This window comes from Bufo gargarizans, chromosome 5 (genome assembly GCF_014858855.1).
Source record: "Bufo gargarizans isolate SCDJY-AF-19 chromosome 5, ASM1485885v1, whole genome shotgun sequence".
NCBI classification, from domain to species: domain Eukaryota; kingdom Metazoa; phylum Chordata; class Amphibia; order Anura; family Bufonidae; genus Bufo; species Bufo gargarizans.
Window position 1 is genome coordinate 225,722,504 of NC_058084.1, and position 27,194 is coordinate 225,749,697.

Below are 27,194 nucleotides of genomic sequence, written 5' to 3' on the forward strand. Positions count from 1 at the left end.
AAAATATCTATTTTTAATAATCCATTTGTAGTTTTCTTATGCATGTCATTGCTGTTTACAATTTAAGTGTAATTGCCGTTTAATTTTTTTATACCCTAATGGCATAGTACACCCTGCTGTATAAATGCTTTTGTGCTTTATAATTAAATCCTTTTCAGTTTCACCTAATAACACCCAGAAATGTGTGTCACTTTCACATTGAGCAGGCCTCTTCTCAGTGTTGTCGTGTGCAGGCTGTCTTCTCTCTGATATAAACAAGAGATGGGGAGAGCACTGGGAGGAGGAGCACCGCACTGAGTGCCTGGGCTCGGGCAGAAAGTGGTGGGGAGAGGGCTGCTTTACATGCTGCTTTCTCCTGAATGGTAGCAGCTAGAAACATGCAGCTGGTCTTGTTTGAAAGCTGACATCAGGCTTTCATACAAGACCAGAATGAAAGTCCAAGCAACAGAAGAGATATTACTGTTAGAAATCAGATTCGGGAATAATCGCGGGTAAAATCAGCTTTTACTTTCACTTTCAGCTTCATTCATAGCATCCTGATTTCTATCAGTAATATCTTCCCTTGTACAGAACATATTGCTGTTACTCTGGTATTGTCAGTCTGGAGGAGAATAAGGGAGCAGCTGCAGAGCAGGAGGAGAGAAAGATAGTAAAAAATAATATATAGAAATGTGACCTTATCATCAGTGTAGTGGTTCCTAAAAAAACTTTTACTGTGACTATTAAGAGGCAAAAACAAATGCTTACCGATTTCATGTAATTGCAGGGCTTGTCTCTGGTTAGCTATATGTAAGAGGATACACACTGCTCTGGGGTAGTGGGGGTCCTGCTTGTTCATGTAAGGAGAGCAAGGGGTTATGGGAAGTGATGGAAATACAGGATGTGCTCAAGGATATGGCAACGATCAATACATGACAGCAGAGGCCATTTCAGGAAGATGCTAAAATAGAGGCACAGAAAAATATGGTTGCTGAATACAGACTGAAGGGCTGAATACAGACATCAGAAAGGTAAAATTAACTGAAAAATAAAGCTTCATGAATACCTTCCATTTAGCATCACATATGTTAGGAATTTCATTTTTGGTAGTTAATTTTTTTTTAAATATCTATGGTCTTTTTTATAATACCCAGATTTAGAGACTGTTTCCTAACAACTTAGCTAATGTACAGTACAGACCAAAAGTTTGAACACACCTTCTCATTGAAAGAGTTTTCTTTTTTTTCATGACTATGAAAATTGTAGATTCACACTGAAGGTATCAAAACTATGAATTAACACATGTGGAATTATATATATATAACAAAAAAGTGTGAAACAACTGAAAATATGTCATATTCTAGGTTCTTCAAAGTAGCCACCTTTTGCTTTGATTACTGCTTTGCACACTCTTGGCATTCTCTTGATGAGCTTCAAGAGGTAGTCACCTGAAATGGTCTTCCAACAGTCTTGAAGGAGTTCCCAGAGATGCTTAGCACTTGTTGGCCCTTTTGCCTTCACTCTGCGGTCCAGCTCACCCGAAACCATCTCGATTGGGTTCGGGTCCGGTGACTGTGGAGGCTAGGTCATATGGCGCAGCACCACATTACTCTCCTTCGTGGTCAAATAGCCCTTACACAGCTTGGAGGTGTGTTTGGGGTCATTGTCCTGTTGAAAAATAAATGTTGGTCCAACTAAACGCAAACCAGATGGAATAGCATGCCGCTGCATGATGCTGTGGTAGCCATGCTGGTTCAGTATGCCTTCAATTTTGAATAAACCCCCAACAGTGTCACCAGCAAAGCACCCCTACACCATCACACTTCCTCCTCCATGCTTCACGGTGGGAACCAGGCATGTAGAGTCCATCCGTTCACCTTTTCTGCGTCGCACAAAGACACGGTGGTTGGAACCAAAGATCTCAAATTTGAACTCATCAGACCAAAACACAGATTTCCACTGGTCTAATGTCCATTCCTTGTGTTCTTTAGCCCAAACAAGTCTCTTCTGCTTGTTGTCTGTCCTTAGCAGTGTTTTCCTAGCAGATATTCTACCATGAAGGCCTGATTCACACAGTCTCCTCTTAACAGTTGTTCTAGAGATGTGTCTGGTGCTAGAACTCTGTGCCGCATTGACCTGGTCTCTAATCTGAGCTGCTGTTAACCTGCGATTTCTGAGGCTGCTGACTCGGATGAACTTATCCTCCGCAGCAGAAGTGACTCTTGGTCTTCCTTTCCTGGGGCGGTCTGCATGTCTGCCAGTTTCTTTGTAGCGCTTGATGGTTTTTGTGACTGCACTTGGGGACACTTTCAAAGTTTTCCCAATTTTTCGGACTGACTGACATTCATTTCTTAAAGTAATGATGGCCACTAATTTTTCTTTACTTGGCTGCTTTTTTCTTGCCATAATAAGAATTCTAACAGTCTATTCAGTAGGAATATCAGCTGTGTATCCACCTGACTTCTCCACAATGCAGCTGATGGTCCCAACCCATTTATAAGGCAAGAAATCCCACTTATTAGACCTGACAGGGCGCACCTGTGAAGTGAAAACCATTTGAGGTGACTACCTCTTGAAGCTCATCAAGAGAATGCAAAGAGTGTGCAAAGCAGTAATCAAAGCAAACGGTGGCTACTTTGAAGAACCTAGAATATGACATATTTTCAGTTGTTTCACACTTTTTTGTTATGTATATAATTCCACGTGTGTTAATTCATAGTTTTGATGCCTTCAGTGTGAATCTACAATTTTCATAGTCATGAAAATAAAGAAAACTCTTTGAATGAGAAGGTGTGTCCAAACTTTTGGTCTATACTGTATATACGCGCTATCTGCACATACCCCGTGCAGGTAGCATGTGTATAAACATCATGGAAGCTCTTTAATCCAAGCGCTGCAAAATGCTTGGATTAAAGCTTCTGCCCCTGCACTGCTGATGTCACTGACAGCATAAAGTCCAGTAATGCTGGCAAGGGACCAGAGTGGTCCCTTGTCGGCGATCGCTCCGATTGGTTAGTTTGCACAGATTAACCAATCGGAGCGCGGCAGTGTTAAAATGCCGGTTTCAGGCTCTGATCTGCACTCTGCAGATCAGAGCCTGAAATCGGGCATTAGCTGATCTCTGCCCCCTGATGTGTCCTCTTCCCCGATCTGTGCCCCCATCTGTGTGCCCTAATATCTCCTGCCTCCACCTTCACCTTACATCACAAAAAGTGCAACACCAAGCGATCAAAAAGGTGCATGTCCCACAAAATGGTACCAATTAAACAGTCACCTCATCCCGCAAAAAATGAGCCCCTACATAAGAAAATCTCTTAAAAAATATAAACATTTTAGCTCTTAGAACGTGGAGACACTAAAACGTAAATTGTTTTATTTAAAATATGCTGTTATTGTGGTAAAGTGAAATAAATGTAAAAAGCAGATTAGGTATCGCTGCGTCCGTAACAACCAGCTCTATAAAAATATCATATGAGCTAACCCATCAGGTGAAAAAAAATAACAACGGTGCCAGAAGAAAAAGCTATTTTTTGTCACATTACAACACAAAAATTGCATCACCAAGCAATCAGAAGGTGTATGCCCCCGAAAATGGTACCAATCTGTCACCTCATCACACAAAAATGACGTTCTCAGTCTATAGAGACATTAAAGCATCATTTTTTTTTTGTTTCAAAAATGCTATTATTGTGTAAAACTTAAATAAATAAGAAAAAGTATACATATTAAGTATTGCAATGTCGATTGCTCTATAAAAATGTCACATGACCTTTCCCCTCAGGTGAACGCTATAAAAATAAATAAATAAAAACTGTTACAAAACAACCATTTTTTTGTCCCCTTGCCCCATAAAGTGTAATGATGAATGATCAAAAAATCATATGTACCCAAAAATGGTACCAATAAAAACGTCAATTCTATCTGCAAAAAACGAGCCACTGCACAAGACGATTGGCAGATAAAAAATAATATGGCTTCAGAAAATGGAGACACAAAAACATAATGTTTTTTTCAAAAATGCTTTATTATGTAAAACTGAAACAAAGTAGACATATTTGATATCATTGTGTTTGTAACAACCTGCTCTATAAAAATAGCACATGATCTACCCTGTCAGATGAATCTTGTAAAAAATAGACTGTGCCAAAACAGCCATTTTTTTGTTACCTTGCAATTAAAAATCATATGTACCACAAAATACCTCTTTCACACGGGCGTCAGTTTTTTTGCCCGGATAAGAGGCGGGTGCGTTGCGGGAAAATGCGTGATTTTTCCGCGCGAGTGCAAAACATTGTAATGCGTTTTGCACTTGCGTGAGAAAAATCGTGCATGTTTGGTACCCAAACCCGAACTTCTTCACAGAAGTTCGGGCTTGGGATTGATGTTCTGAAGATTGTATTATTTTCCCTTATAACATGGTTATAAGGGAAAATAATAGCATTCTGAATACAGAATGCATAGTATAATAGTGCTGGAGGGGTTAAAAAATATAAAAACGTTAACTCACCTTATCCTCTTGATCGCGTAGTTCCCGGTCTCTTCTTTACTAGCTGTGGGCTAAATGACCTGTGGTGACCTCAGATCAAATGCTCCAATCACATGGTCCATCACCGTGGTGATGGAGAATGTGATCTGACGTCATCAAAGGTCCTTTACCTGTATTTAATGCTTACCACAGGTCCTGCTCAACAAAGGATACAGAAGGAGATGCCGGGCTTCGCGATCAAGTGGACTAAGGTGAGTCAAATTATTTTTATTTATTTTTTTAACCCCTCCAGCGCTGTTTTACTATGCATTCTGTATTCAGAATGCTATTATTTTCCCTTATAACCCTGTTATAAGGGAAAATAATAATGATTGGGTCTCCATCACGATCGTTTCCTAGCAACCGTGCGTTAAAATCGCACCGCATCCGCACTTGCTTGGCCTGCGTCGTGTGAAAATCGCACAATATAGAGCATGCTGCGATTTTCACTCAACGCACAAGTGATGTGTGAAAATCACCACTCATGTGCACAGCCCTATAGAAATGAATGGGTCCGGATTCAGTGCGGGTGCAATACGTTCACCGCACGCATCGCATCCGCGCGGAATACTCGCCCGTGTGAAAGGGGCCTAAGGGTGCATCAGGGGGGCTTTAAATAGAACATGGCATCTAAAAACCAGTCCAGTAAAATCTGCCTTCCAAAAAACAAAAGGTGCTCCTTTTCTTTCAGCGCCCTACAGTGTTCCCTTACATCAGTTTATGACCACATGTGGGGTGTTTCTGTAAAGCACAGAATCAGAGTAATAAATATTGAGTTTTGTTTGGCTGTAAACCCTAGATGTGTTAAAGAGTTTTTTTTTTTACTAAAATCTGCCCAAAAAGTGACATTTTGAAATGTCCTCTCCATTTTCCTTTAATTCTTGTGTAACACCTAAAAGGTTTAAAGTTTGTAAAATCAGTTTTTAGTAACTTGAGGGGTGTAGTTTCTGCAATGGGGTCATTTATGGGGGGGGGGGGGTTGACTTTGTAAGCCCCACAAAGTAACTTCAGAACTGAACTGGTCCTTAACTCCTTAAGGACACAGCCATATTTCACCTTAAGGACCAGGCCATTTTTTTGCAAATCAGACCAGTGTCACTTTAAGGCCCCATGCACACGGCCGTTGTTCACGGCCGTGTGCGGGCCGTGGAACCGCGGCCTGGATCCCTTCCTGTGAGCTGGAGCGCACGGCGTCACTGGTTGCTATGACGCCGTGCGCTCCCTGCTGCCGCCGCAATACAGTACTACACTGGTATGATCTATACCAGTGTATTACTGTACTGTGCCGGCAGCAGGGAGCGCAGGGCGTCATAGCAACCAGTGACGCCGTGCGCTCCAGCTCACAGGAAGGGATCCAGGCCGCGGTTCCACGGCCCGCACACGGCCGTGAACAACGGCCGTGTGCATGGGGCCTAAGTGGTGATAACTTTTAAATGCTTTGACTTATCCAGGCCATTCTGAGATCGTTTTTTCGTCACATGTTGTACTTCATGACACTGTTAAAATGAAGTAAAAAAAATATCATTTTTATTTATAAAAAAAATACAAAATTTACAAAAATTTGGGAAAAAATAGCAAATTTCCAAGTTTCAATTTCTCTACTTCTATAATACATAGTAATACCTCCAAAAATAGTTATAACTTTAAATTCCCCATATGTCTACTTCATTTTTGGATCATTTTGGGAATGACATTTTAGTTTTTGGGGACGTTACAAGGCTTAGAAGTTTAGAAGCAAATCTTGAAATTTGTCAGAAATTTTCTAAATCCAATTTTTAGAGATTAGTCCAGGTCTGAAGTCACTTTGTGAGGCTTACATAATAGAAACCACCTAAAAATGACCCCATTCTAGAAACTACACCTCTCAAGGTATTCAAAACTGATTTTACAAATGTAAAAGTTGATTTTACAACTGATTTTACAAGCGTTAATGGCAAATGGAGATAAAATTTCAGAATTTAGATTTTTGCGCAAATTTTCCATTTTAATCAATTTTTTCTAGTAACAAAGCAAGGGTTAACAGCCAAACAAAATGCTATATTTATTGCCCCGATTCTCTAGTTTGCAGAAACACCCCATATGTGGCCGTAAACTACTGTACGGGCACACGGTAGGGCATAGAGCAGTGGTTCTCCACCTTTCTAAAGCCGTGACCCCTTAATACAGTTCCTCATGTTGTGGTGACCCCCAACCATTAAATTTTTTCCCTTGCTACGTCATAACTAATTTTGCTACTGTTATAAATTGTAATGTAAATATCTGATATGCAGGATGTATTTTTATTGCTACAAATTGAACATAATTAAAGCAGAGTAATTAATCACAAAGACAAAATGTTGGATACCCCTCAAATAAATAAATCAGTGGTGCTTCACGTCCCCCCCCCCAAATAAATAAATCAGAAGTGCTCAGGGTCCCCCAAATAAATAAATCAGCGGGGCTTCAGGTCTCCCCCAAATAAATAAATCAACGGTGCTCAGGGTACCCCCAAATAAATAAATCAGTGGTGCATCAGGTTTCCCCCAAATAAATAAATCAATGGTGTTCAGGGTCCCCCAAATAAATAAATCAGCGGTGCTTCAAGTCCACCCCAAATAAATAAATCAATGGTGCTCAGGGTCCCCCAAATAAATAAATCAGCGGTGCTTCAGGTCTGCTTAAAATTTAAACAGACCTGAAGCGCCGCTGATTTATTTATTTGGGGGACCCTGAGCACTTCTGATTTATTTATTTGGGGGGACATGAAGCACCGCTGATTTATTTATTTGGGGGGACCCTGAGCACTTCTGATTTATTTATTTAAGCCTTAAATAAATAAATCAGAAGTGCTCAGGGTCCCCCAAATAAATAAATCAGCGGTGCGTCATGTCCCCCCAAATAAATTAAGCCTTGCTCAGCCAAATAATTAAAATAAAATTAGCCAGGCTCAGCCAGGCTCAATTAAATCATTGGTGGCAGTGGTGCTCAGCGGCGGTGTCATTAATGAAAAAACTCGGACCTCAGCAGACAGGCGGCGACTTACCCGTCCAGACGTCAGGCTCCTTCAAGCACAGGCAGTGATAGGACATCACTTCCTGTGTGCGAGGATAAGGGGCCGCTGCCGTTGTGCCGGTGACCTCAGGCGACCGCCCGGAAAGGGCCGATCGACCCCCAAAGGGGTCGCGACCCCTAGGTTGAGAACCACTGGCATAGAGGGAAAGGTGCGCTGTGTGGTTTTTGGAAGGCAGATTTCGCTGGACTGGTTTATTTACACCATGTCCCAATTGAAGCTCCCCTGATGCACCCCTAAAGTAGAAACTCCATAAAAGTGACCCCATTTTGGAAACTATGGGATCAGGTGGCAGTTTTGTTGGGACTATTTTTAGGGTATATATGATTTTTGGTTTATCTATATTACATTTTTGTGAGGCAAGGTTACCAAAAATAGAAATTCAGAAATTTCATCTCTATTTGCCATAAACTGTTGAGGAACACCTAGGGTTAATAAAGTTTGTAAAATCAGTTTTGAATAACTTGAGGGGTGTAGTTTCTTAGATGGGGTCGCTTTTATGGAGTTTCTACTCTAGGGGTGCATCAGGGGGGCTTCAAATGGGACATGGTGCCAAAATAAAAAGGCCATCAAAATCTGCCTTCCAGAATCCATACGGAATTCCTTTCCTTCTGTGCCCTGCCGTTTGGTCATACAGCAGTTTACGACCACATATGGGGTGTTTCTGTAAACTGCAGAATCAGGGTAAAATAAATATTAAGTTTTGTTTGGCTGTTAACCCTTTTTTTGTTACTGGAAAAAAACGGATTAAAATGGAAAATTTGCCCAAAAATTGCTGTTTTGGCACAGTTTATATTTAAATTTTTTGACAGTGTTCATCTAAGGGGTTAGGTCATGGGGTATTTTTATATAGTAGATTCTTACGGACGCGGCGATACCTAACAGATCTAGTTTTTTTATTTTATTTATGTTTTACACTATATTATCTTTTTATAAACCACAAAATAACATTTTAGTATCTCCATAGTCTGATACTGATAGTTACTGGTTTTATTTCATTATTTTTTTAGCCGATTATCTTAGGTAGGGGCTAATTTTTTGGGGGATGAGAAGATTGTTGTATTGGCACTCTTTTGGGAGAATATGACTTTTTGATCGCTTGCTATTACAATTTTTGTGATGTCAGGTGACAAAAAAATACCTTTCTTTCTTTGCACCATTTTTATTTTATTTTTTTGACTGTGTTCATCTGAGGTGTTAGGTCATTGGGTATTTTTATAGAGCAGATTCTTACAGACGTGGCAATACCTAATATGTCAACATTTTTATTTATTTTAGTTTTACTAAATAATATTTTTGAAACATTTTTTTTGTTTTAGTGTTTCAAGTCTGAGAACCATTTTTTTTTTTTTATCCGATTGTCAGTGGCTAAATTGGCATATAAATTTAGTACTCCATGGAAGTGTGGTACTCCCTGGAGCAACCGTGCAGAGGCCTGGATGATCGGGGCACGTATCACACTGAGTAGTGGTGTCCTTCCGTATCCCCCTCCTGTGACGCACTCTGCACTTTTTTTGGGGGGGGGGACCACACCTGGAAAGTCATGGCCAGGGATGATCCGGGCGCCTCCAGTTCCCGAGGTACTCCGGCCTGCTCTTTCCCTGTCAGAAAAGATCAGTGCCATGAGGACTGCCTCATAGTACTGAAGAAATGTCCCTGTGTTGCCAGCGCTCCGGGACAGCACAAAAAAATTGTACAAGGCAACCTGTACCAAGTAGACTACAACTTTTTTGTACGCATTTTGCGCATTGCATTTTATGGCTTGAGGACTTGATCAGAGAGATCAACTCCTCCCATATACCGATTGTAGTCGACGATACAATCGGGCTTGAGGACCTTTGCCGCGGTACCTCGCACAGGGACAGGGGTGATGCTGTTACCGTGAATTGTGGACAGTATAAGGACATTCCTCTTGTCCTTATATCTGACCAGTAACAGGTTTCCACTGGTAAGGGCACGGGTCGCACCCGTGGGGATAGGTACCTGGAGGGGGTGGGTAGGGAGGCCGCGTTGATTTTTCCGCACGGTCCCACAAGCGGACGTGGATCTGGCGGCGAGGGACTGGAACAAGGGGATACTAGTATAAAAGTTATCCATACATATGGTAACCTTTATCTAGCAGTGGTTGCATAAGGTCCCACACAAGTTTCCCGCTAACACCTAGAGTGGGGGGACATTCTGAGGGTTGAATACAGAAATCTCACCCCTCGTACACAGAAAACTTGTAATTGTACCCTGAGGTGCTCTCACAAAGTTTGTACAGCTTCATACTTCATGGCGGAAAATGAGTCTCCCCTTAAAAGCAATGAGAGACTCCTCAACCGCTACCTCCCTTCCAGGTACATAGGCCTGTACAAATTTGGCCCCAAAGTGATCGATGACCGGCCTGATTTTGTACAGGCGGTCATAGGCAGGATCACCTTGGGGGGAAATGCTGCATTATCTGCATAATGCAGGCATTTCCGGATGGCCTCAAACCGTGAGCGTGTCATGGCCGTACTGTAAAGTGGGGTCTGGTAGAGGACGTCCCCACTCCAGTAATGCCTGACACTAGGTTTCTTGACTAGGCCCATACTCAGCACGAGGCCCCAAAATGTCCTCATCTCGGCTGCACTGACCGGAGTCCAGCCACCGGGCCTAGCCAAAAAGGAGCCCGGGTGTTGAGCAACAAACTGTTGGGCGTACAGGTTTGTTTGCTCTACCATTAGATTTACAAAGTGGTCATTGAAAAAAAGACTAAAGTAGTCGTATTCAGTGAAGCCCACTGTGGAAATCTGGATTCCTGGTTGGCCTACAAAATCAGGAATCGCGGGCTCAAACCGCTCTGGGGTATACCATGCAAGTTAACCGGCAGGGGGCTCTGGTGGACTTAACTGGTGGGCCAGAAAACTAGTATAAGCCCCAGACAGAGCTGCGTCCTAGGATGCGTCACAGGGTCCTTAACAAGGCGGACCCCTTGCTCCGCCTGGCGGCGTCTCTGCCGCCTTGGGGGCTCATCATCATCACTAGATGATGAGGAGGATGCGGATGACAAAAGGAAAGTGGGGTCATCCTCGTCCTCACTGGGACTCTCGGAGTCAGGGGCAAGATGGGCGTATGCCTCCTTAGCTGAGAACATCCGGCGGGCCATAGGGGAGTGTGTGTGTGTGTGTGTGTGCGTGCGTGATAAACTTTATTTGGTGTGCGTGTGTGTAGGTGCATGGGTGTTTGCGAACTTACCCTAAACCTAACATAAAAAAAAAAACTAACAAAAAAAAAGACAAAAAATTTGAAAAAATATATAAAAATTGCTGATTAACTGGAGTCTGAAGTTGATCAGCGGTGGGGTGTGCGATGCACTAAGAGTGCCAGACACAGTCAGTGGACCCCAAACACCCGATTTAGGGTGATGCAATTGGAAACTTTTTTTTTTTTCTTCTACTAACTTTCCCTGAATATCACAGATGGGGTGCTGGATGATGATCTCTGGATCCTGATCTCTGAACAGATTGGGGTGCTGGCTGGAGATCCGATGCAGCGTTCCTCTCTCCTCGGCTCCCGGACTGAAAAGGAGGAGGAGAGGAGCGCTGCAGTAATTTTAACTGCCCTCCCCTGCAGCCGACCAATGAGAGGCGATCCTGAGAGGTGATATATAATATATATATATATATATATATATATATATATATTCATGCCCATAATAAATAAATACGTAAATACCAAAATTCACAAAACCCAATAAAGGGAGATAAATATATAATAAAACCACATGTGATGATGCAATGCAAATTTCAATAAACTTATATGTATATATACAGTGCTGCCCATAATTATTTATACCCCAGGCAAATTTTGACTTACTTTTATTCAACTGGCAAGTAATTTTGTTACCTTTGCAAAAGCTCATCTGGACAGAGAAAACAAAGAAGAAGACTTCTGGTCTTCTGTGTTATGGTCAGATGAAACAAAAATGTTATTGTTTGGTCGCAATGATGTTTCCTCCATTTGGCGTACAAAAAAAAGGAGAAGCCTTCAACCCATAGAACACCATCCCCACTGTCAAACATGGTGGTGGGAACCTAATGCTTTGGGGGTGTTTTTCAGCCAATGGACCAGGGATTCTAATCACAGTAAACGGCACCATGAAAAAAGAGCAATACATGAGTATTCTCAACGACAACATCAGGCAGTCTACAGAGAAACTTGGCCTTGGGCACCAGTGGACATTTCAGCAAGACAATGACCCAAAACACACAGCAAAAGTGGTGAAGAAATGGTTAGCAGACAACAACATGTACGTTTTGGAGTGGCCCAACCAGAGTCCAGACTTGAATCCAATTGAGAAGCTGTGGAGGGAGCTAAAGATCAGGGTGATGGCAAGAAGACCCTCCAACCTGATAGATTTGGAGCTCATTGCTAGAGATGAATGGGTAAAAATACCTGTGGAAACATGCAAAAAGCTGGTCTGCAATTACAGAAAGCGTTTGATTGCTGTAATATCCAATAAAGGCTTTTCTATTGATTATTGAGAAAGGTATGAATAATTTTGGACTGGACACTTTTTGCTCAAATGTAAATAAAAGCTGAGAAATGTTTATTTTTTTCCACAATAATGCCTCTGTACATTGTCTTATTATCTTTTGGGAGACACCTATGTCATTTCCCGTCACTAAATTACTTGCTGGTTGAATAAAAGTAACTTTAAAGGGAGTCTGTCACCTCCATATGGCCATATACAGTGCTTACATGGCTCTGTAGCACATCTATACAGGATTGTAGCGGTACCTTTGTCTGTAGACTTGCATCAGCAGGAAAAACCAAGTTTAATTCATATGCAAATGAGCACTCGCAAGTGCCCAGGGGCGACGTTCAGTGTGTAAGTGCCCAGGTTGCTCTGCCTTCTTTTCACTTTACTCCTCCCCAGCCTCTGCCTTTGCCCGCCCTCCAAGTCCGGAGAGTAAAGTGAAAAGAAGGCAGAGCAGCCTGGGCACTTACACACTGAACGCCACCCCTGGGCACTTGCGAGTGCTCATTTGCATATGAATTAAACTTCATTTTTCCTGCTGGTGCAAGTCTAAAGAAAAGAACAAAGGTCCGTTACAATCCTGTATAGGTGTGCTACAGAGCCATGTAAGCACTGTATATGGCCATATGGAGGTGACCGACTCCCTTTAAGTAAAAATTTGCTAGGGGTATGAATAATTATGGGCAGCACTGTACATTCTGTACACGTGAATATAATGAGTGAAAAAGGTGATAAAATATAAAGATGATAATATAAAATCATGCAAAAAATAAATAATAAAAAGTGAAAAAAAAGAAGGGTGATATATATAGGTATGGTCTTCTTAAAGGGTTTCTACCACCAGATTTGGTCCTATTTAGCTGACTGACACTAGCGATGTGCTAGTGTCAGCAGTCCATAACAGTGTTCTTACTTATCATCTGTCTGTTGCCGTTCACCTTAAAAATTTACTTTTATAGATATGCTAATGAGCCCCTAGGTGCTATGTGGGTGTCATTAGCACCCAGAGGGCTCTGTCCACTAACCATTTCAGCCACCCATTGTGTCCCTCCAGCCTGCCCCGATCCTGTTGATTGAAACTGCGCTTCTGTATTCTCCCGGCGCCGGCTTCCTCACTGCGCCTGCGCCAACTACGTTACAGTGAGAAAGCCGGCACCAAAAGCGCGGTATTCACTCACTGCGCCTGCGCCGAATACAGAAGCGCACGGCGCTGCAAAGCGCTTGGATTAAAGCTTCTGCCCATGTCCTGCTGCTGTCACGGACAGCATACAGTCTAGTAATGCCGGCAAGGGACCAATTAGAGTGGCCCCTTGCCGGCATCCGATCCGATTGGTTAGTCTGTGCAGACTAACCAATCGGATCGCGGCAGTGTTAAAATGCCGGTTTTAGGCTCTGATCTGCGCTCAGCAGATCAGAGCCTGAAATCATGTAATGTGTCCTGAAGCCCCCGATCCGTGCCCCCTTCTTGTGTGCCTCCAAGCCCCCACCACCATCGTGAGCCCTGCCTCTGCCGTCGGTTTCCGCCCCCCCCATACATGTATCCTGACCCCGTTGCGGTCCGCCCCCTCCTGCCCCGATCTGTAATTTGTGCCGCCTCCCCGCTTTTCCAGCACTGCCCCCCTGCCCCCGATCGGTCCCCCTTCTCTGTGTGATGGCGGCGGCTCTATTCCTGAGCCACCGCCATCAGCAGTGTGTGTCAGCTCTATGCTGACACTGCTGTAACCCCATAGATGCCGCAGTAGCGGCATCCATGGGGTTAATAGAGGGAGGGGGGTCCCTCTCTCAACCATCAGGGCTGCTCCGATGGCAGCACCCGATGGTTGCCATGGCAACCGGACGCTTTGCAAAGGCGTCTGGTTGCCATGGCATAGGCGTGCGGTGCTGCCACCTACAGGGCATCTGATTGTATTATAGTTTGCAATGCAAGAGCATTGCAAAGTATAGTACAACCATCAGCCCCACTGGATCTTCAAGATCCAAGCGGGAACTGATAAAAAAAAGTGAAAATAATAAAAATATAAATAAATAAATAAAAATGTAAAAAATAAATTGCCTTTTCCTATAAAAAACAAACAAAAACAAAAAAAACCACACATATTAGGTGTCACTGCATCCGTAACGTCCATCTCTATAAATATGCCACATCATCAACCCCGTCCAATAAACACCGGTGTAAAAAAATAGGCCATTTTTGTCACCTTACATCACAAAAAGTGCAACACCAAGCGATCAAAAAGGCGAATATACCCCAAAATAGTACCAATCAAACCGTTACCTCACCCTGCAAAAAATGAGCCCATATTTAAGACAATCACCCAAAAAAATAAAAAAGCTATGGCTCTCAGACTATGGAGACACTAAAACATATTTTTTTTTTGGTTTCAGAAATGCTATTATTGTGTAAAAAATAAATAAGAAAAAGTATACATATTTGGTATTGCCACGTCCGTAACGATCTGCTCTATAAAACTGTCACATGACCTAACCCCTCAGATGAACGCTGTAAAAAAAATTGTTCCAAAACATTTTTTGGGCCACCTTGCCCCATAAAGTGTAATCATGAATGATCAAAAAATCATATGTACCCAAAAATGGTACCAATAAAGACCTCAACTCTTTCTGCATAAAACGAGCCCCTGCACAAGACGATCAGTAGAAAAATAAAAAACATATGGCGTTCAGAAAACCAATCCAGAAAAATCTGCCTTCCAAAAACCATACGGCGTTCCTTTCCTTCTGTGCCCTGCCGTGCGCCCTTACATCAGTTTACGACCACATGTCGGGTGTTTCTGTAAACCGCAGAATCTGAGTAATTCATATTGAGTTTTGTTTTGCTGTTAACCCTTAATGTGTTAAAGAAAAAATTTAATAAAATAGAAAATCTCCCAAAAAGTGAAATTTAGAAATTTCATCTCCATTTTTCCTTTAATTCTTGTGGAACACCTAAAGGTTTAATAACGTTTGTAAAATTGGTTTTAAGTAACTTGAGGGGTGTAGTTTCTACAATGGGGTCATTTATGGGGGGTTTCCACTATGTAAGCCCCACAAAGTGACTTCAGACCTGAACTCGTCCTTTAAAAAGTGGGTTTTGTAAATTTTCTTAAATATTTTAAGAATTGCTTCTAAACTTCTAAGCCTTGTAACGACCTAAAAAAATAAAATAACATTTCCAAAATGAAGCCAACATAAAGTAGACATATGGGGAATGTTATGTAATAAATATTTTACGAGTTATCACTTTCTGTTTTAGAAGCAGAGAAATCGAAATTTAGAAAATTGCTAATTTTTTATTTTTTGGGGTAAATTTTGGATTTTTTCATAAATAAAGGTGATATATTGACTCAAATTTATGACTGTCATGAAGTACAATGTGTCACGAGAAAACAATCTCAGAATGGCTTTGATAAGTAAAAGCGTTCCAAAGCTATTACCACATAAAGTGACGCATGTCAGATTTGTAAATTTTGACCTGGACACTAGGTCATGAAAAGGTTAAGGTGAAATATGGCCGTGTCCTTAAGGGGTTAATCTATTTTTCCTGTAACACAGCAACAGCTGTGGAGCATCCAAATAAAAATCTATATTTATTACCCTGATTCTGCAGTTTACAGAAACACCACATATGTTGTTATAAACTGCTGTATAAGCGCACAACAGGACGCAGAAGGAAAGGAGTGCCACATGTTGCTGGGATAATTTTAAGTTGTATCAAAGAAGTGAATGGGCACACTTATAACTGGACCACAGATTTGGTATAATAACACTATCTTTAATGTGAATAATAAAATATTAGTACACGGTAGGTAAAATAGCATGCAAATCTGGATCAGAATTCTATATGGATATCCATGCTAATATGCATTAAGATAAAACATCCTAAATAAAAATGCAGGCCTGTAAATACACAATAAAATACAGTACAGTAAAATGTTGGTTCACTAGTATAGCGGCTGAGAATACACAATCAGTTCCAATCCTACTGGTGGTGGATTAGATAAACTAGCTTCTGAGGGCCTGATAACCCGGCCAAATAATTATTACAGATAGGTCAGGTCCGTCCAGTCCCCAGATTGGAGAGGCAGTGACTGATTATAGGTGAGTCCCTGTGAATAAGGAAAATCAAATCCAAAGTGCTAGTAAAGCAGTGCTAGTGAAAAAAAAATGCTAATAATAAATCAATCCAAGTCCATCCGTCTGTTCAAATATTAAAATAAATGTGCAAACAAATCCAATGGTGCAAATTATATAACGTGTCACTGTGCTCAAATTAATATAGTATACAGTCACAATAATAAATCATGTATTGCCCTTGATCTGAAAAGGTTCGGCAATATTGATATAAAGTCTAGATTGCTGGTTGCTGTTTTCTTGGAAATGGAACTTTTTGCTACAATGTTGCAGGTTTCCTAGGAATAGAACTTATACACAAGTGTTGCAATCCAGAGGGTTTAGATTCAACGGGTTTAGATTCAACACTGTAGATGCAACAAAGTTTTATAGCGATAAATATCAAAGGTTCAGCAGTGTTGATTTAGTACTCACGCATGGGTCTTGTGTTCACTCCGTGGTGTCCCAAGTGGCGTGAGTAGAGGGTAAGCTTACCTCTTGAGGGCAAATTTCAATGGTGCCTTACTGTTGCATGTAGATTCTTTGCGGTCCGTTCTAGATGTTACACAGGTCCGTCTGCAAGTAAGAAGTCTGTCTCTATCTGTCTTACCGCAGGTTCACGGTTCAATTCTTTAATTGTAGTGGGCGTTACTCATGCCTCCCACAGCATTCATATAGGTGGTTAGGATTCACGGGCTCCCTGATATTACCCGTAGATTGCCAGACTGTGACCAGAAGGACTGCGATTCCTTTTACTTGAAAGCGCTTTATCTAAACAGCAACTGATATGAAGCTGTTATTATTGCAATTTTGCCGGTTATTGCCAGATCCAATTCATCCATGCCAGGCGTGTTTCGAAGGTTATCATGCCTTCTTCCTCAGTGGCTTTGTTAGATCTGGCTTTTATTCCTTTACCTTCCAAAAGGGCTCCCCAGTAAATCCGGAATAGATCCAGTGGATCTGGTGTTGTTAAATAGGCTCCTCTATGCATTGCATTTTTTTATGTATTAATGCATTTTTTATTCCACAGAGTCTTTAGTTCAAAAGAAACACTTTCTAGAAGATATTGTCATTGCAACTGATTGCTTTCTCATACTGTATATCAAATAGTTTGGTAATTAATAAAACAGTAATAAAACATCTTAAACTATTTAACTAAATATATGGGTATGAAATATATCCACATCATCATAGCCATATGCCCCGTTACTGCGCTATTGCATTTACTTAGCAATTTTTTTTATTATTAAAGAGGGGCAAGTTTTTTATTTTTTTATTTTTTTTATTCCAAACTATCATTTGCTTGTGGGTTGTTCTACATAAAACTGCTTGCTTTAATAAAATTGTGGACAATCATATCCAATGAATTCCTTATATGTAGTATTTACTATTAGAAATATATTGGAAATATTTTTAAAAAACTTCTCAAAAGACTTATTCTGAAAAATATTCTAAAAATATTTTGAAAAATGTTAGACCAACATAGATATGTAGATGTGAAGTCAGATTTTCATCATGGCCATCCAACATAGATATGTAGATGTGAAGTCAGATTTTCATCATGGCCATGTATTCGACCATCACGATGATAGTAGTAGCGCAGAGATAGTTTTAAACAAGAGGCTGTCATCCAGACTCACAGATACCTGCTCCTGCCCCTCTCTAAATATGGAATGTGATAAAGGATACATTAAGGGCAAAATAAGGTATAATATATACAAAATCCATAGCTCCATTGGGGGTCATTCACTGAAGGTTATGATCTATTGGCATTTTGCAATGTCATAGGGGTCAATTTCTGCTCATTTGTAGGTGGTATCTGCAGGTCAGGTGGGGTAGGTGGAATAGGGGCGGAGGCCTCCAGGCCAGGGGGGGGGGGGGGTCATAGTGCTGATAGACAGCCAGACTAGTACCCTTCGTGATCCGAAGGCGTCCACCCCATTATAGAAACCCGAATATTTCCAGCTCAGCATTTAGCCCTGCTGGTGCCAAACTGCCGAACTCGAAAATCCTTCTGGATTCAGCCCTAGACATTCGTGAAATATGATTTCCTCCCCTCCAATGGCGTTCTATCTGTTCAAATGCTGCAAATGTCAAGGTTTTAGGGTCCTGATTGTATATCAGTTTGATGTGTTTGGATAGTGCATGTTTTTCGGAACCTTTTTTATGTTTTATATGTTCCGCTATTCTGATTTTCAAAGGCCTTTTAGTCCTGCCAATATATTGTTTGGCACATGTATATTCAATTATATAGATAACATTAGAACTATTGCATGTAAGGAGACTTTTAATATCAAGGGAAAAAGCGTTTTGTGTTGAGTTAATTCGTGTGGTTTTTCTGGCAACACCCACATCTATGGAACCCACTTCTTTTTAACCATTTATTGATAGATCCATTATCCCTTTTCTGATATTTAATAGCTGGTGCTATTTTCAAGCCCAAATTAGGGGTTTTAGTGTAAACTATCTCCGGTACTGGCGGGACTAAAGGGCCTATAGTCTTGTCCTTCTGGATCAGATGCCAGTGATTTTTGATAATTCGCTAATTTTTTTTATATTGTGCGTTATAGGGCAGTATTATGCGGAATTTATTCTCATAGTTTTTTTTCTCCACGTTACTTTGATTAGTTTCAAAAAACCGATTTCTATCAATTTCTCTGACTTTTTCCAAAGCATTTTCGACCACTGTATCTGGGTAGATTTTAGACAGAAATTGTTCCTTCATATTCATAGCTTCCTCCTCAAATGTTTCCCGGTTTGTACAGTTCCTTTTGAGCCTGCGGGACTGTCCCGTGGGTATATTCAGCAGCCAAGATGGTAAATTGCTACTTTTTACGTTTTGAAAAAATAGCCACAAGTGTTGTTTACACTTATCCAAAAGGGGCCTCTGACACAAATGTATCTTCTTTTATGCCACTTTTCTGGCACAAATGAAGACAGAAATCTACGGCAACTCAAAGCTCATCTCGACAAATCTCCCAAGATGTGACTTTAATCTACTGCTCTTTCATCAAAGGGAGCTGAGGATTTGGTCTGGATTAATGGTGTCCCCAATATTGAGAAATACTGGCAAATTCTTATCAGTAATGCAGTACCATCAGGGAGGCATCTTATTGGCTCCAAATTAATTCTGCAGCAGAACAGCGACCCCAAATATACAGTCAATGTCGGTAGGAACTATCTCTAGCATAAAAAAACAAGGAGTCATGGAATTGCGTGATATGGCCCCCAAAGAGCACTGATCTCAACATCATTGAGTCTGTCTGAGATTACAAGAAAAGAAAAAAGGATTTTAGGTTACTTTTCCTAGATGCTTAGAACAATCTCCGTGTGGAGTTCCTTTAAAACTAAAGAATTGATGCTATTTTGAAGAAAAAAGCTAGTCACACCAAATATTGATTTGATTTAATTTCTCTTTTGTTTGTTCATTTTGTATTTTGTTCATTGATAAACTATTAACAATTTTTTAACACATTCTTACTTTGGAGCATTTTTACACCTCTGCCTAAAACTTTTGCACAGTACTGATCTATAATTTTGCTATAAATTCTCCACTCCAAAACATAAGTCAATTCCTTATCAGTGAATGCATTGGCTTCTTTTTAGGAATCACACCTTGTGCATGTTATGATATTCTGACCACATATTGGTTGCTCAGTTGCTAATTTACATTTCGATAAAGCATGTACATTAAAAGTTTATAGGTGGAATGTGACTGCACTTTCCATAAGGATCAAGTCTTTGCTAAGCGAGTTTGCATATAACTGCAAGTGACTCTTCAGATAGAATTATCAAATTTTTTTTTTTTGGGGAACGTGAAACTTTTTTATTAATTATTTATAAATTGTTATAATCATTGCAATATAACACTTTCTATAGTTGAAATGCAGCAACTAAAATAATATTTTAAATTGTATTATTCCCTTTATTGATTGCCAATATTTCCATTAAAAGGTGCTTCTAAGAAGTCAGACGGTTGGGTTGGCCTTGGATGCTGTGAACTGGGAATTGCCGCAGAGTGCCGACGTACCTGCAAACAGGTCAGATGGCTCCCTTATATTTTTCCTTATTCATATCAGGATGAAACATAATAGTTTTGGTGTAGAATGCTTCTGCTCTGTTTTGAATAGCATAAGATTAGGCAATCCATATAGTTAAGACTCAACAAACAATCAATAGAAACCCGCGCTGCCTCATTAAAGTTGAAGAAAAGTGTAATACTATGGCACTGAATAACACTCGTGTGAGTGTGTCGCTGCTGGTCTATAAAAGGGATACATTTCCTAAACCCTAAACAAATGAATCAATAAAACCAAAATAATAAATAGACCGCGCTGACTGAACAGTGTCAAGTGGTGGATCTCGTAGTTAGCGCCACCATCAAGGAAATGATGTTCCCAACTACGTGTACACCGCTGTTTAGCTGGAACCTCGTCCAATGTGGCGCTAACTACGAGATCCACCACTTGACACTGTTCAGTCAGCGCGGTCTATTTATTACTTTAGATATATTATTCCATATAGTTGCACTGAGCCTTTTGTAGAACTGTATGTCTGTAGAGCCTTTTGTAGAACTGTATTTTATACGGAGGCATTCAGATTTTTTTCTGCCATAATTCTCAATGAACTAAATACATGAGAATACATCCAAGTAAAATTGTGACCATAATTCATAAAGCTGACAACTATAACCTAAATTATAGGATTAAGTTAAATATGCCACATTTACATCTGCCACAGTGCTCTTCCAAACCCATCACATGAGATATACCAGTGGCACCCTACAGACTCTGTTGACCTATAAGGTCAGGTTTACGTCACTTTGCCACACACACCAAAAAAAAAAATACTCCTGCATGCTGCGCTATTTTTTCAATGAAATACAACAAAAACGGTGATGAAGGCCAGGAACTGTGTGAATCCAAATTTCGAGTTTGAGCTATCACCTCTCCTGACATGTCTATTTTAGTAGTTACTTGCATTCCCCATGTAATAACAATTCTGGATCATCTATTTTTATAACTCTGTGTTGTGCTATTCCTTTATTATTACTACTAGAAGTTTATAAATTAATTTCAGGCATTCTGCACTAAGGGTACAGATGGGTGTTACCAGTTGTAGGTGTGTTCCTGATAATTGTTACCTGTTGGGGGAGGCGGGGGGGGGGGGGTCCATGCATAATCTGAAATTATCCAATCAGTTCTGCCAGTATAAGACTATACAGGGACCCCCCCCCCACACACACTCCAACTGGTAACACCTTTCTGTACCCTTACTGCAGACTGCTGGAAAGAATAAGAATTGATTTCAGAATTATTATTATTACATGGGGAATGCAAGTAGTTACCACAACAGAAATATCAGGAGTGGTGACAAGTCTTCTTTAAGGTTGCACTTGTGACATTTTTGTGGCATAGTATATGCCAAAATTCTAGACATGCATATACATCTATGGAAGCTGATTAAAGGCTAATGTTGTACTTTTTTAATCATTGATGACCCAAAAAATTTTGAAGCCTTTTTTTTCCAACTGATTTTTTTTCCTTTGTAACCAATTGTGTTCATAACATACACAGAAACTGTAACTAAAATACAAATAATGCTGATGATTGTTAGAAGTCCTACTGTGCGTGATGTGAATAACATTCTCAAATGTTTTTTTTTTCTTATTACATTTGTACATTTTATTATACCGATCAATCTAATTATTTATTTTGTTATACGTATATAGGCATCTTACACAAATGACATTTTAAAACACTGCAGGAAAGAATACGAGGTAAGACCTTAAAACTGGAACCATCAGAGCTCAGGTAGAGTGGCATCTCTAAACTTTTAGCATTGAGAATCCTCCAACTGTCTCTGGTCTGGAGCATTGACTAATCAGTTATATGTAAATTTGGAATAGGTAGTCAGGAGTGTTGTGGCTGGTAAGGTAAATACATTTCTGAGATTTGCTGTATAAGTAAAGGTTCTTGGTATAATAAGATTTGTGGATGTCTGTAGAGTTTTTTTTTCTTTTTTTGTTACGTTCTATTTTAGGCAGTCATTAACTGAATGTGCCAAAAAGAATTGGATCTTGCTCCCTACTCACCAGTACTTTTTCACAATTGAAAGTGAGCATGGCTATCTTTTATCATACTTTGCAACGCAATTACTACTGGTGAAAATGTATGACAAAATGTATACCATATTTGGCTTTGGGGCTAGAAATGGTGTTTGAATGTCTAACTTTTTGCAAGATGTACTGTATATATTACACAGCTTGTATATCCAAATGGCAACAGCACTCTTTAGACACAGTGGCTTTTAGTAGAAATACAAAACAGTGTTACACAGCGCACCACAATTGAAGTTAAGTAAATTCATTTATTAATGCAGCTGGAAAGTGTATTATTAGCAGTAACACTTCGACCCTTAGTAGGACCTTTAGACCTCTTTCCCACAGGCGTGTGCGCCCCATGTTCATGCTGCAGGACGCAATGCATGAGCACAGTCTGTGGGGCAGCCACAGTGGATCTCGGACCCATTCACTTGATTGGGTCCGCGATCCGGCCGTTCCGCAGCAAGATAGGACATGTTCTATCTTTTTGCGGAATGGAAGTACGGGACGAAACCCCACGGAAGCACTCATGTCTTGCAGATCTGCAAATGCGGTCCACAATACGGCAACGGAGCCCACACGTCCATAGGAAAGAGGCCTTAATAATGTGTATGTAATAAATATCATACGTACATACAAAGATTCATATAAGATATCAGCAAATTAGCTCCACAAAAGTTTTCCACGTATATATGCCTCTCTTCAAATATCATGTGCCTCCAATAAATATAGTACTGTAATCTACAAGTTTGATTGATCAGATTACCTTTTATAGTATAGAGAACATACTATGAACCATAAAAAAAAAGCTTTTTGTGATGACCGGTCCATTTAAAAGAGGCACTTTCAGAATTGTTTTAATCCACTCAGTTTCTTAGTGAACTGGTATATGTAATTGTTTAACAGTTACATATCAATTTCAGCCTCTGTTACTTTTGGTAGTTATATCATGCAACCTCTGATGAAACTCCCCGAAACCCATAGTGTTTATAGGAATAAACATTGTAACCAACTTCCTGTCTACACAATGTTTATTCCTATAGAAACCTCAATGTTGACCTCATAGGAATGAATAGAAAAACGGACTTCCTCTCTACACAGCAGAGGTTGTGGGATCCTGTGAATCTAACTTACCTAAGTAAGAAAAAAAACTATACTTTAAACACCTTCCCACTTGTATAAAATGTTACTTTTATTAAATTACTTTAAAAATATATATATATGCTCAGATCAAGCCCAAACCCAGAGGGTCATAGATACACATACAAATGGTACATTTATTATCTTAGGACAGTAACACTGATTGCTTTACTGAGATTACTCACGATTTGTTGAAGTCTCAGCCTTTTGATGCAGCTGTACGACTCCTGAGAATTCCAGATGAGATTCTCTGGTAGATAGAATCTTCAAAACACAGGTAGGGGGCCAGGAAACTAACAGATATAGCTATATTCTCCCTATATGCCCCTCCCTAAGCCTTAGCCCAGGGACACCCCTTAAAAGTAGGGGTTCCCTGTCCTTGTGCCTAGCCTAAAAATCCATGCTTTACCCTATATAACCAAATAAAACAGGCAAAAAAGGGGGAAATAGGCTATTGAAACCTGCTGAATGATTTACTACCAGTGTACCACAGAAAGGCAAAACCATATGATAATGATAAATATATACAAGGACAAAAAATCCAGATGTGGCGTTTCCCCAGTCACTAATGCAGAGACCTGTTCGTCAAGGGATTGAGAAATAAAATATCTACTTAACTGTAGTCTCTGGATAAAGACTCTCACAGTGGTGCCTACAATCAGGACCCACTTGGAGACTTGAGCTAGGATGCAGGCTTCTTAGATGTCAGGCGTTGAAGAATGTTGAAAATGTCATCCAAATACACTAATACAAATTTTCCCATCAAATGATAAAAAAATGCTGTTCACGAAATGCTGAAAAACGGCTGGGCCATTCATCAAACCAAAAGGCATAACCAAATTCTCAAAATGGCCCTCAGGGGTATTGAAGGCCGTCTTCCATTCGTCTCCTTCTCTGACCCTGACCAGGTTGTATGCCCTTCTTAGATCTAATTTGGAAAAGACTTTAGCCCCAACAACCTGGTTAAACAGGTCCGGGATCAGAGGAAGCAGATAAGGGTCACGAATTGTGATACTGTTCAGCTCTCTGAAATCCAGACAAGGTCTTAAAGAACCATCTTTTTTCTTAACAAAGAAAAAAACAGCGGCAACATGTGACTTCGAGGGTCGTATGTGTCCTTTTCTTAGACTCTCAGAGATATAAGCACGCATAGCGATCCTCTCAGGTTGGGAAAGATTGTATAAACGAGATTTAGGCAGCTTGGCGCCTGGGATGAGATTAATAGGGCAATCGTACTCCCTGTGCGGGGGCAAATCCTGAACTTCACTCTCAGAGAAGACATCCGAAAATTCTGAGAGAAAAGATGGTACAGTCTTAGTAGCAACCTCAGAAACAGATGTCGTGAGGCAATTCTCTCTGCAAAAGTCACTCCAACCATTTATTTGCCTTGCTTGCCAATCAATGGTGGGGTTATGTTTAGTAAGCCAGGGTAACCCCAACACTAGAGGAGTAGGCAAACCGCTAAGGACGAAACATGACACATCCTCAACATGAGCATCACTCACAATTAAACTGATATTGTGAACTATGCCCTTTAATGATTTCTGAGAAAGTGGAGCGGAATCAATAGCAAAAACAGGAATATCTTTTCCCAAATTGCGCACCTGGAAACCATGAGTTATTGCAAATTGATTATCAATGAGATTGACTTCTGCTCCACTATCCACAAAAATCTCACAAAAAATGCTCTTGCTCTCTAGCGCCACCCTAGCAGGCAGGACAAAACGGGAACTACAAGCAAATGGAAAACCTTCAATTTCCGCCTCAACCCTGCCAATAGTAACAGGCGGAACATTTTTAAAAGATTTTTTGCTGTTTGTTTCTTTATTACTCCCAGAAAACTGCAATATAGATGAAATTGATATATACATATTTGTTAAATAAATATATGCATATAAGCACATATTTCAAATCTAACTGGCGGCATATTTTTAGAGAGTGCCTCTCGAGGGCATCTATTGTAACACCATATAAACCCATTGGGTAGATTTACTAATCCTGTCTAAAATGTGGGTTATATAGCATACACTTAGACTAGACAGTCAGAAGATGTGTCAGCTTTATTACGTTGGTACAAGCTGTGTGATAGTGTTAGAAAGCACATCACAATTGCAGTTGCCGTACGTAATTACTCCAACTGTGTAGTCAGGGCTGTTTTTAACGCGGGGCAAAAGGGGCAGCTGCCACAGGCCCAGTTGCTCCTTGGGGGGCCCAAGGCAGCTGCCTCTTGAGTGGGGGGAGGGCCCGCAGCCCCTCAAGTGCTTTTTTTAAGTGCGGCAGCAGGCCCTCCCTATATGTTAAGTGCGGCTGTGCTGCGATCAATGTCAGCAAACCTACTAAACTACCTCTAACTACTTATTCTGCTCCGTACTTGCGGGTTGCCCAGGCGTGAGTTCGTTGCGCAATCCCGCGAGACCTGTGAACTCCCGCGGCGGGTCTCGCGGGAGCACGCGCCGACGGGATTGCGCAACAAACTCACTTCACTTCGACGGGAGGGCAATGATTGGGGGATCTGTGGTGCGGCCGGCAGTAACTCTGAATTTAGAAAGAAAGAATGGATAATGCATACACCAGCTTCATATCTGCCGGGTGGGCCCTACTGCAAGTGCTGGTTACTTCTTAAACAGCTGATCAACAATATTACATTACTATGGTTGCATTACTATTTTTATGTTGCATTGCTATCATTATGTTTTTATACATGGTCTGCTCTGTGCTATAAACTTCTGCTTGCAAGCAGGTTTTAGATGCATATGTGTGTCATAAATTTACATAAAGGTGAACATGATTGTCAACAGACCATCTACAATATTAAGGTTGTCTGCTTCCAGGAAATATATAGAAGTGCAATCCCTGTATTTTCTTAAAATACGATTTTTTTATCTTTCTAGTTCTGGTGATTTTATGAAGATATGTGCATGTAAATATAGGCCTATGTAGTGTGTATAAACGTGTGTTGAACTTTTTATTATTTTTTTTCAATTTATTTTAATATTTTCATACATAAAAACCATCACTTGGATTAGGGAGTTTTGTCATCAAATACATACCGTATTTTTCACCCCATAAGACGCTTCCCTCCCCCCAAAAGTGGGGGGAAAATGCGTCTTATGGGGCAAATGCTAATTAGGACCAGGAACCGGTGAAGACTCTGTACTCACCACTTCCTGGTCCTCAGCTGTCATCTGTGCACAGCGGTGGGGAGCTCTCTGTGACCTCACGCTGTGCGCGTCAGATCACAGCCGACAGCAGAAGGCAGAGGATAGCGATGTATGTGAGGAGCAGCGGCGTGCTGGAGAGGTAAGTGTTTTTTTTATTTTTATATTGAGGCTGATCGGGGCTAATATAACATGGCTTGGGGCTGAAGAGAGGCTGTTTGGGGCTGAAGATGCTGCTGGGGGCTGAAGAGATGCTGGTAAGGGGCATATGGGGGGCTGATATGAGACATATGGGGGCTGATGAGAGGCATGGGGCTCTTATCTGAGGTCTGATTGGGGTTATTCACATTGGGGTCTGATCTGAGGTCTTATTGGGGTCTTATTAACATTGGGGGTCTGACCAGGAGGTAATAAAAAAAAATTTTTTTTTTATGGTCCTCCTCTAAAACCTAGGTGCATCGTATGGGCTGGTGCGTCTTATAGGACAAAAAATACGGGTAATATACATATAAGACAAAATTCCCTTTGCCTATCCCCTCTCCCGCTCCCTTACTTCCCCAAACCCCACCCCTCGAGACAAGGAAGACACGGCTAAAGAGAATAAAAAAATAACTCTGGATAATCCATAA

The 27,194-nt window shown here is 40.7% G+C and overlaps 1 protein-coding gene across 1 annotated transcript in view; it reads left to right on the forward strand.

Moving 5' to 3' along the window:
- Window positions 1-27,194, forward strand: part of RECK (reversion inducing cysteine rich protein with kazal motifs) — an 801,790-nt gene that overhangs the window by 120,091 nt on the left and 654,505 nt on the right. Inside the window, exons 5-6 of the mRNA XM_044293464.1 lie at window positions 20,119-20,204; window positions 21,896-21,943. Of these exons, the coding sequence (XP_044149399.1) occupies window positions 20,119-20,204; window positions 21,896-21,943 (134 nt within the window). The remainder of the gene's footprint in view (window positions 1-20,118; window positions 20,205-21,895; window positions 21,944-27,194) is intronic.